This window comes from Arachis ipaensis, chromosome B9 (assembly GCF_059453495.1).
Source record: "Arachis ipaensis isolate K30076 ecotype BB chromosome B9, ASM5945349v1, whole genome shotgun sequence".
NCBI lineage: Eukaryota > Viridiplantae > Streptophyta > Magnoliopsida > Fabales > Fabaceae > Arachis > Arachis ipaensis.
The window spans coordinates 155,850,799-155,863,450 of record NC_142444.1 but is presented as its reverse complement, the minus strand read 5'-3'; the positions used below and the strand labels follow the sequence as shown (position 1 = coordinate 155,863,450).

The 12,652-nt window shown below is 31.6% G+C and overlaps 1 protein-coding gene across 1 annotated transcript; it reads left to right on the top strand.

Annotated features, from left to right (window-relative positions):
* The first annotated feature begins 5,484 nt into the window (after positions 1–5,484).
* Positions 5,485–12,652, top strand: LOC107617966 (uncharacterized). Its single transcript, XM_016319868.3, has 4 exons — positions 5,485–6,789; positions 7,020–7,416; positions 9,571–10,973; positions 12,291–12,652. Exons 1-3 carry the CDS (start codon positions 6,636–6,638, stop codon positions 10,922–10,924), a joined length of 1,905 nt encoding a protein of 634 aa, XP_016175354.1. The 5' UTR covers positions 5,485–6,635; the 3' UTR covers positions 10,925–10,973; positions 12,291–12,652.

Here is a 12,652-nt window from a genome sequence, read left to right as displayed (position 1 = left end):
TTATTCAAATATTTGTTATTATTTAATTAATGAGTTGACACTCTATGATATTTAGGTTATAATTTTTTTTACGGAATTAACTATTTTTTTAGCCAACATCGGCATATTTTTTAAAATTATTCTGTTTATTTTAAATCTAAACCTAAAATTATTAATTTTTAATTTTAAATCCTAAATTATAAACCTAAACACTAAAATAGATTAATATTAATTAATTAAAATTATTTTTATGCTTTTTTCTAAATTTATATAATACAATCATTTTTATCATTGTATTAATATTTAATAGTATAATTTTTTTTCACACATAAATAAAAAAATTTTAAATGTGGGAGCAAATATATTATTATAATGGGGCATTACAAATACACATATATATTTATTATTTGTTTTCTTAAAATTCAATGGGGTAATTTCTCCCACCCTTATATAGGTGGATCCGTCCCTGCTTCTAAGTTTTTTTTGTTGTTGAAGTTACCTAATCAAACAAATGAGTATGTATGGAATGTATACATAATTTTATTAGTAAATTACAATTGCTAGGAAAGTGCATATTAAATTCTTAAAAGATAATAGATAGTACTCTACACAGTACATATATATAAATATGATAATTTATTTATTAAATAGAGTAAAGTATTGTTTTTGTCCCCAACGTTTGGGGTAAGTCCCAAAGTTGTCCCTAACGTTTCAATCGTCCTATTTAAGTCTCTAATGTTTCAAAATTGACTCAATGTTGTCCTGCCGTCAGGGATCCGTTAACAGAATTGACGGCGGGACAAAATTGATACGATTTTAAAACGTTAGGGACTTAAATAGGACGAAAACGTTAGGGACAAAAACGATACATAAAAATAAATTTTAATTTAATTTTATCTTTCAATAATATTAATTTTTTACTGTACATAGTATTCAATTATTTTTTAATTACATCTAAATAAATTACACTTAATCACATTACTTCCATTTTAAATAAATTTATTTTTTATAATTTAAAAAATTTTGATACATTAGAGACAAAAGGTATAATTTATATTTTATTGTATATATATATATATATATATTATTTTTTTTCTTTTCTGAAAGTTTATATACTAGTCATTCTACAAATATTTCATGATAACTAAAAATCTTTAAGAGTAAAATTATAAAAAAATTAATTTATTTAAAATGAAAGTAATATGGTTAAGTGTAATTTACTTAGATATGATTAAAAAATAATTGAATACTATGTATAGTAAAAAATTGATATTATTAAATGATAAAATTAAAATTTATTTCTATGTATCATTTTTGTCCCCAACGTTTTCGTCCTATTTAAGTCCCTAACGTTTTAAAATCGTCTCAATTTTGTCCTGCCGTCAATTCTGTTAACGGATCCCTAACGGCAGGACAACATTGAGTCAGTTTTGAAACTTTAGGGACTTAAATAGGACGATCGAAACGTTAGGGACAACTTTGGGACTTACCCCAAACGTTGGAGACAAAAACGATACTTTACTCTATTAAATATCTAATTTTTACTAACGATGTTTTTGAGAACGTTTTAAAATTGACCTTATTTCAATAATTTCTACTTGAATAGCTATATTTTAAAATAATCGATTATATGACAATCAATTTATGTTTGTTTAGAATTACCAAAAAATTATTTTTGAGTAATATAATTCCAAAAATAAGTATATAATAATTTGTTACATGATTTAATATTTGACAGTTATTAAAGTTAATTTAGTAAAATCATTACAATTCAAAAGTAATAAGTTTTTACTTATCAGAAGTCTCAAAAAATTATTTCCATTTATAAATTTTTTTTATCTTAAAGTTTCTGTTTTCAAATGATTTTCTAGTAAAAGTTAAGAAGTCCTGTTTTTCATGTTTCCATGCATTAGTTTTCCACGTAGTACAGATATTGATCGATCCTTGCTTCCTTGCTGTATATATGTATCTCTCCTACATAACATTTTGACCAGAAATAACCAAAAAGGTATTTGACCAATTTCAATATACCTGACTGGGTACGTGATGAACAAGTTTGGATCGTAGTTAGTAAGAAGAGGACAGAGTAGAAACCATGAGAAAAGACAATGCTAACTTCTGTTATAAGAAAACGCCGCCGCTATACTGGGGAGTGCGTGTCCCTCTTTTGGAGGAGACCCTCTTCTATCTTCGTGTAGCAGGCTCCCACCTTCAACTCTATGACTTGTCACTACTACAATTCTAATGCACTACTCTCATCTCACCTGAGTCTTTGTCTATTTCTTTTTTATTATTAATAAACTTCAATTCATACACATAATTATTACATTTAATTATATATGTGTATATTTTTTTTCTTCATTATTATTGCTTTGGATAAAATACTATTTTAATCCTCAATATTTTGGTCAAATTTTTATTTAGTCCTTAATGTATCAAATGTTTAATTTTTATTTTAAAATGTTTCAATCAGGTTTAGTGTGATTTTACTAGTAATTTTGATATTAATAGTTAATAGAACGAGAGACATGGACATTAATATATAATGTTACTAGTTAAGTTATATTTTTTTTATGTGTTCAAAAATATAATCAAAATTTTTTTATAACTTTTTTTTTTACACTTTTCTTTTTGTACAAAACTCTAAATTCTAACAATCAACCATTAGCACTTTAAAATTAAAGGAAAAACTTTTACATGAGTGATCATTAGTGAATCAATTTTATTTATATATTGAAATCGAATGCTATTGACTTATCAATATGCGAATTATTTGTGTCAAATTTAATGGTAGAACAATATTAAACTCGTTGTCAATGAGTTATAGCTCAAATGACATAGTCTCCCCATACTCAATTAAGAGATTGCGGGTTCGAGTCTTCTATCTTTGGTAAAAAAAAAATAATATTAAACTCGTTTAAAATTTGTTTGAGATTGAAATAAGATGTTTGAAAGTTTTAGAACTGAAATAAAACGTTTAAAACATTAAAGATCAAATTAAGATTCATCTCAAACGTTAAAAACTAAAATAATACTTTACCTAATTTTTTTTGTGTATATGATATAGTTTTTCATATATATTTATTTGCCAATAAATTGAAACCTTTACTGTTTGAGTTTAAATATATGTTTTTATATGATATAGAGCAGGTTATATGATTAAGAAACTAAGATTAGTTAATCCTATTTGACTGTTTTGGTATTCCATGGCTTGAATATTTTAGAGTTTTTGAGAGTAAACAATGTAGCAGTATAGTTACGGATGCAGGCTCTTATCTTTTTATATTACACACCCATAATTCTTTAAAGTATTTTCACTTGGTTTCTTGCGCTTTGGAACTTTGTCTAGAAGAATGGCAACAGGATAGAAACCAACAAAGGGAAACGGTGATGGGGACTTCATAAATAGAAAAACGATTAATGGTTTGTTTGGGATTCTTTCTCATTCAACTTCAAAATGATTTTTAAATACATCTTGTTTTGATTTGAGATTGATAGCCAGCAGCACACTGCTATAACTTCACCAAATTCATATGGGTTTTGCAGTAAAAGTCTAGAAAAGGTGGCTAACTAGAACTTTTGTTGGCCTGTTTATATGGCTTTTCATAGGTTGACTGTTTTGGAAATCATTTTTTTCCCTTCAAAATAAAACAAAATGATATATATGGTTTAATTCTTTTTCTCTTTCTTTTTTTGCTTTATATATTTTTTTTTGTTTTTAGATAAAAATAGAAATTAAGATAAACTTACATAGTTACATTAATTCCTAATTTAATTCTGTATGGGTTGAAAATTAGAGGTCAAAATTAGAATTCGATAATTAAAGTCAACTTAATAATAAATATTATAAGATAAATTTACATTAATTCCTAATTTAATTTTGTATGGGTTAAAAATTAGAGGTTAGAATTGATAATTAAAGTCAACTTAATAATAAATATTATTGGTTATTTTTTTTATTTTTCACAAAAATTTTTAACCCTCAAAAATTAATTTATTGCGGTAGTGAAGTCTATTTAAAGATTCGTACATAAAGTTATGTTAATAAATATTACTTGTTAATTTGTTTGATAATAAGATTTCTTATTAATTCGTATATAAGGCTATGTTGTTGCTTCGTCATATCTTTCTATATATTTTTTTTTCTTTTGGATCAATATGTTTTACAAGAGATTTATCCACTACAAGTATTTATTATTACATCTTTACGGTTATAAGTTAATAAGTTTTTTAAAGTATGCTAAGTTCATTATTATTTTAAATCTGGTTCAAATTTTCTATTAAGTTAAATCCATTAAATAAAATAAGAGAATATGCCGCCACTGCATTAAATTAAATCCATTAAAAATAAAGATAACAAAAATTAAAATCGTCAACTCATCATTTAATACTTGAAGTTCAATTTAGGAAATAAATATGGACTATACTATTATTATTATTATTATTATTATTATTATTATAAAAAAATATTTTACTCAAATTTATTTAAAAAATAATTTTTAATTTTTAATATATTAAATATAAAAAAATAAAAAATTTATATTATCATACTATTAAAATGTGTCCTTACATATTAACGAAATTTCTTCAAATAAATTCAAATATTACTTTACAGTGGTTAACTTGAAGACGGAGAGCTACGTACTCTACTACTCTATGGTAGTTAAGAAGAGTTGCTTAAAGCTAAAGTCATAGTAATGATGACTGATCAATGTTTTATAATCCTTTAGAAAGAATGTATGTTTTAGAAAGAAAGTACGTTTTAGAAATAATTATATTATATATAACCACGCATTGTTATTTCAAAAACTAAAAAATATATAAGTGTGCTCTGAATCTGAATTGACTCACAAAATTAGACTTTTATTAATTATAATAATTATCTCATCATATTAATTAACAAGGGACTCAAAAATCTTATTTGCGGTTAAGGTGTCATTATTTTCAAAGAATGACAGCTTCCCCTTGCAACCATTGGTTCCCTCAATAAAATAAGGATTTAAAATTAGAGAAAGGACAACAAGGTGAAGTAGAAATGGAATAAAAACTGTCTTCACAAAACCAATTATATAAGAAAAAAACTGGGCTGAGAATAATATTAATAACTATCCCTGTCAGTAGACGACCTCATAATTCCCGAAAAGCACAAATTTCACTTTATTCTATTCCATGGTAATATCTTAGGCAAAGATCCAATTGACAGTGATTCTCAATATTCAGTTTCTTAATTAATTTTTTTAATCCTACTCCACAGGATCGACGGCTTAGAATTCAGCTGTCTCTCTGCTCCAAGTGACAGTCAGTGAGGTTAGCAAGCACACCCTGATTCTCAAAAAATTCTGTGTGATTTGTTTATCTATAGTGGTTGGATTAGGTCTTTTCTTGGGTCTTCTGATTGTGATTTTGCCATAGTAAATTACCAAATTGCCCTCTCTCATGATTGTGACTCTCACCATAGCAAGAATTGCAAGGACCAACCATATCTAACCATCCATAGCCATAGCCATAGATGCCATTGCATGCAACAACAACATAAGAGAAGAGAGAAGAAAGAAGCATCATAACCTTTTTATTTTTTTTTTCTCTTTCCATGTCAGTGACCCAAAACGGTAACACACACAGTAGTACACTCTGCCTCTGCTGAATTTCAGACAAAAACAGTGTCATTCAGCCCCCCTTCCCCCAATCAACCATCAGGTGTTTTGTTTTCCCACCAAAAAAAATATACACAAACATATCCTTTCTTAATTTAATTTAATTTGCTTAGTTCAATTTACTTAATTAACCAATGCTTATTATTTTACGGTTATAGTAGTTTTATTACATAATTTAGTTTTGGATTTGAATTGTATGTGAGGTCCAGTGGGGCTGGATGATGAGTGAAACTTTGTCTGGGAGTGAGTAAGAAGATACGAAATAAGAGATAGAAAGAGAGAGAGAGAGAGAGAGAGGGGAAGAGAGAGGGGTGTAGCTGTTTCATGCTGCTTTCACATATCCCATGTCGTTATGCGGCTAAGGATTGGGTCCACCGACCCCTAGGCCTTACCTTCTCTCTCTACAATTAATTCCATTTTTTCATATTCGTAAGAAAAATTAATTTATGACAAGAGAGATGTGAGCAAAATCTGGAAAAGCTTTTGAAGAGCGAAAAAAGGCAGAGAATAATAAGGAGAGAGGGGAAAAAGAGAAGGCCAAAAAAAAAAAAAAAAATTTGCCGTGTGTGTATATGTGTTGGTGTATCTGCATGACACCAAATCAGTGAAGAAACTCTCACTAATAATATCAGTTATCATCACTTCTCATTTAAAACATACACAAGCCCAACCTTGTGAGGAGAAAGAACACATATATATCATCAAGTAATAGTGTTCATGGAGCAGCTGATTTGCTTTTTCTCCTTCTTCTTTTGCTGCTTCTGCCTCAGCTCAGATATTATTTCTCTGCTTTAGCTTCTTTTTTCTTTTCTCTAATTGGTGCGATTTATGTGAATTGAAGAGAGGAACCGAATTGCATGCGGGTTATCCAGAATTCTGATTCAGTTTTGGAAGGTTGAAGAAGTTGAAGAAGCAGAAGAGAGAGAGATATATACATATACATATAGATATACTTGGAGAAGGTTAATTATTATAGCTAGAGAGGACTTGCTTTCTTAAGAGATGGCGCAATCATCTTCATCAGCATCGCTGTTTGGATTTAGAGGAGAAGATCAGAACCAGATGAAGGAACAGCATTCCTTGCCTCCATCATCTTCAACCACCTCATCTGCACCACCACAGCAGAAGAAAAAACGAAATCAACCTGGAACCCCAAGCAAGTATCTTCAAAATTTTATCGCCAAAAAAAAAAAGATCCAATCTCTAAAATCAAGCCTTCATGGCTTCATCATTTCATTTCCCACCAACAACAACACAATTCTCTAGCTATATATATATATGAATTATATTATTTAGTCATTTATTTTAGTGAACCCTAATTGTTAGAAAAAAATAGAATAAATTGTAATAATTTGTTGTTTGGCATTTTTGGGGGGTAACGTACAGATCCAGATGCGGAGGTGATAGCACTATCTCCCAAGACCCTAATGGCAACAAACAGGTTTATATGTGAGGTATGCAACAAAGGGTTCCAAAGGGAGCAAAACCTACAGCTCCACAGAAGAGGACACAACCTGCCTTGGAAGCTTAAGCAGAAGACTACAAAAGAGCCTAAGAGGAAGGTTTATCTCTGCCCTGAGCCCACATGCGTCCACCATGACCCTTCTCGTGCTCTTGGTGACCTCACTGGCATCAAGAAGCACTACTCTCGCAAACATGGCGAGAAGAAGTGGAAGTGCGACAAGTGTTCCAAGAAGTACGCTGTTCAATCCGATTGGAAAGCTCATTCCAAGACCTGTGGCACTAGAGAATACAGATGTGATTGTGGAACTCTCTTCTCCAGGTAACAATTTTTTTCAATTACAACTAATTTGGATTTGGGGTTAGGGTTTGTTAGATTCTTTTAATTTTATTTTTTTAGGAAAGGGGTTGAGATGCTTTCGTTGTGTATTGAGTTTGGTTTCCTTTGAATTTGATTGATTAAGATTCTGTCCTCTCTCTTGGTGCCTTTCTCTCTCGTATGGTTTCCTTTGTCATCTTCTTTCCTTTGAAATATTGGTACGATTATGGAGGAAACATCCCACCCCACGTGAATGGTCTATGGAAACTGCCATGGTCATACGGGTTTCAGTAAAAAATAAAAACACACACACATTTATATACACATACACACGGAGGAACAGCACCCCCTCCTTCCTCTCTCTCTCTCTCTCCACCTTTTTCATTCTACCTCGAAAACACCGCTTATTTTTTCTTTTTTTTTTCTCCTTTTTTTTCTCTATTCACGTGTTGCTATGCCATGAAGAGATGATAGAGAGAGAGAGAGAGTAATGTAATGTAAGTGTGGGGTGTTGTGTTGTGTTGTTATACAAGCTTTGTTCTCTTCTGGGTTGGCTAGATGTGTTCAGAATTGCAGGTGCTCCTTTTCATGATAATGTTAGGACCTAATCAACTAATTTCACTCCCTTCCTCTCTGTTTTATTTCGATATAAATTCATATCCAGTTAAATTATTATTTAACCATTCTAAATTATTAATTTTATACAAACGTAACTGTAATTAATTTTTTCATTGTTTTGTGTTACTGCTTTTTTAATGTAATATATAAGATTCCAAGTTTAACTGCACTGCCTAATAATAGCGAGTTGATTTTATAAAAAAAAAGTGGGAACAATTTTGATCTCATCTTGTTGACCATTTTGATGGCTTTAGGAGGAGTCAAACCTCAATCCAGATTCAACACAAACTAGCTAATATAATAACCTCCGTTATCGATCGTTGTTTCTTTTGATTGATCCATTTTTTCCTAAACATTCAATATATTCTCCTGTTCCATTTATTGCACACACAGTTCTTAATATGGCAAAACCAATTGATTGATTAAGCTTCTAAGTAAGCTTTTGGAATAATTGCTTCACCTACCGGTCTCTATCTTAGTCATGTCTTTTTGGGAGTTTTAAGTTAGTTACCATCTTAATCACTTGTTGAGTTTTTCACACTATTACTTTGTCCAACTATATATATACTCCTTTCAACCCCGTTTCTTCAATTTTTTTTTTTTCTTTTTGGTTGAGATATACTTATATGTATAACTAAACCCGTTTCATAAAGACACGCAAATATTTGTCCTCGGGTTAATTAAGATATTTATTGTTTTATTCCCCAATGCTAATGTTTTTTACGGGATTTTGGAGTTAAGGTTATCACTGTCTTCTACATGGAAAAGCCAAAGTCCTATTTCTAGTAATTCATGAATACTTCACGGATCCGTGACAGCTTAAATTCCATTGTTTTTTTTCCCCCTTAGCGTTTCTGTAGTTAACTGTATCATTATTATGCATTTTCTTTTAAAGAAAAAAGAGGTCATTAAAAGTCTCCTGAGGAATAATTTTCATCTTGAATTATTTTATGCTTCAGGAAAATTAAATCAACGGAACCTGAAAGCTTTAAGAATGTTGCAACTGATCATTTTATTAACTAGCTGATAAATGAAATAATTCTTAATATATAATATAGTTTGTTAATCAATTTTCATGATGATGAACTTCCAAAATTCTATATATCCCATAGCTGATATATATAATAATAATTATTTTATTTAAAAAAATTGCATTTTGTCTAGCAAATTTACGCCTTAATTACTTTTAACTCAAATCAAATTTATACTCATTACCTAATCCAATTACAGCTCCTAATTATACTATCTCAAAACATTATTGTTTTGCCTTCAAATTTGTTTTTTGGGTCGCTATATTTATTTTACCTCTGAAACATGTACGGCTATATTTATATCATCATTATAATTAGGGTACAGTGTATGTAGTGTAGTGAAAACAAAAGCTAAAAATATTCTGCAATGATAGGTACATGATGTTGATGATAATGAATAGTAGTAAGTACAAATGAAAATTACTACTACTACTACTACCACTACATCATCATAGCTACCACTTATTACAACATTATCATTAAAAAATCTATGTGATATATGATGCAGGAGAGACAGTTTCATCACCCACAGAGCTTTCTGCGATGCATTGGCTCAAGAAAGTGCAAGGCAGCCACCGAACCTGAACAACGCCATTGGAACCCACCTTTATGGAAGCACCAACAACAACATGGCCCTTGGCTTATCTCAGGTGGGTATGGGTATGGGTGTTGGTGTTGGTGTTGGTGTTGGTGTAGGTGTGGGTGTGGGTCCACAACAGATACCCACCGCCATGCAAGAATCTAGCACTGATCTCTTGCGTCTTAGTGGTCGAACCGGTCAATTAGACCATCACATGCTTCCACCACCACCATCATCCTTTAGAACTTCACACCATCAACCATTCTTCATGAATGATCATCAAAACTTCCATGGCCACCAGGGACTCATGCAACTATCTGATCTTAACAACAATAGCAACAACAGCATGGATAATAATTCTCCATCAGGAGGAGGAGGAGGAGCTAATAATAATAGTAGTAACAACAATAATAATAATAATAACAGTAACCTCTTCAACCTTCCATTCCTTTCAAGCAACAGCACTAACAGCAGCAACAACTCTTTCTCTGATCAGCATGGTAACAACAACAACAACAATGAAGGGAACAACAGTTTCTTCACCGGTGCAGGTGGAAGTGCTATAATGCACCAAACAACCTCATCAACTGCACCATCACTCTTCAGCAATTCCCTCGAAACAAGCAACAACAACAACAACAGCGGTTCCATTTCTCACATGTCCGCAACTGCACTCCTTCAGAAAGCAGCACAAATGGGTGCAACTACAAGCAACAGCACCGCCTCACTCCTCAAGAGCTTCGGAGCCACTTCCACAACCAGCGCAGCTGCAAAACCACCTCATGATCATCATCATCACCTGAGGGCGGCAACAATGGTGAGCAGTGCTGCTGCTGCAGCAAACTATGGAAGCATATTCGGGTCAGGGAGCGAGCAGGGTAACCTCCAGGATCTGATGAACTCGTTTGCCACTGTAGCTTCCGCTGGACACTCTTCTTCCATGTTCGAAAGCGGTGGAGGTTCTTCTGTAGGGCTTATGGCTGGGTTTGATCATGCATACGATCATAGCTCAAACAGTAGGGAGCATAAGCTGCATGGAGTGAGCATTGGTGGTGGCTCCGATGGGCTCACTAGGGACTTTCTCGGTGTTGGTCAAGTAGTTAGAACCATGAGCAGTGGCGGCGGCGGTGGAGGCGGCGGTGGAGGAGGAGTTTCTCGAAGAGAACAACAGCAACAACATTGCTTCACGTTGAGCTCGATGGAAGCTGAAAGGAATAGTAATGCTGCGCCGTCAGGGCAATCTTTCGGTAGTAGTGGCGGTGGAGGAGGGAATTTTCAGTGAGCAAAAAAGAAAAAACATCATCAGCTTCAGCGTAAAAGAAAGTACAAAGGTACGTCAACGTTAAGATTAAACTGTAATAATTATTAATTAATATTTACTATTATGACATGATTAAAAAGGGATTTCGTTGGTAATTGTGTGTAAAGTAAGTAGGGAAGGGGGTGGGGTAGGGCTTACTGTTTCATTGGTCCATGTTATTTACAAAGATGCTCTGCTTTTTGGGTTAAGTTAGTGAAAAAGAGAGAAAATAGTAAAATAAAAATGATGTTCAGAAAAGGGTGTGCTCTGACAAGTTGTCTTGCATGGGGTGGACAGCGACGTTGAGCAGTACTTTGTTTCTTCTCTTGTCTTCTGGTTTTTATTTTCTTTCATTTTTGGATATATTTTGGGTTGGCAGAGTCACGAGTAGTGCCTAACTGGTGGGGTGTGACTGTGACCCAACGACTATCTGCTCTTATCATCAACATGCTATTGCCACATCATACAACCTATATTATACATATCTATTATTATCTATATCTATTATTCTAATATTAATTATACCCTGCACTCTCCATATATATTAAACATAAAACAAATATATTTTGACAATTTTGTTAAGTACTTACAGGGAATGTTTGATGTTGGACCAATTCCATAAATTCAGTCGTCATTTTTAGTGTCATAGTAATTCTCAATGTGCGTGACAATAAATGCTAGCTTAATTATAATAATAATAATAATTATTATTATTATCAAATTACGAGCTTTATAATCACAAAAAAAAAAAAAATTACGAGCTTTATCCTACGTATCTATACTGGTATGTGTTTTGTTTAACTTTATTTAGTTGATGCAATTTTTTGTTATGAGTGTTACACGTGTTTTAAAAATATTATAAAAAAAAATTATTAAAAGTTATAAAAAGATACGATTTTTTATATTTTAATATATTAAATATATCAAAGGTTTTAAACAAATTATTATCATATTTATTAAAATGTATTTCAAGACAAAAGATAGCTAAACTTGTTAATTACTTGTAAGAAATTATATTTTAACTAATGTTTCTTTTCTTTTAAGCTGAGCCAAAATTAGCTTTCGTTCCACAATAGTAATTTTCAATTTTTTCATTCATTGCAAGAGATATCCATGTCAATTAAATTAGATTAATCCCAACTAATAACGATATATTATAATAGGAAGAATTTGTTTAATAAGATGTTACAAATTGTCATAATATGGGATTCTATTTAATTGTTATGAAGTATGATCCCCCCCCCCCCCCCCCCTTTTCTCCTCCTCTTCTCTTATGAAGTTACTCCTTTTAGTGTTTCACCTATCAAGATCAGTTTAATCCAATTATTCATGGTTCCGCTGTTTGCAGGGGTTTCAACTTTCAACTTGATCCATTAAAATATGACTACCTAGCTTCACCTAGTTCTCGCCTTTTGAGAGCAGTAACTTGGAATCATATGGGAGTTCCTGGACTTTACTAATGGCGCAAGCGAATTAGGCTTGCTCGACTTTGTTACCTCTTTATTTTTATTTTTATTTTTTCCTTTTCCCCCTCTAATTAGGATTATAAGCAAAACTAGTTTCAAGATTTTCGTGGTTTAATTTTATAGATTCTGTTATTGGACGACACAGTAGTTATATTTACATATTTAAATTAGAGCACCAGTTATGACCTTGATCATATGCTTTTTAAGCATCAATGTGATTGGACAACTTAGATATTAATGGGTC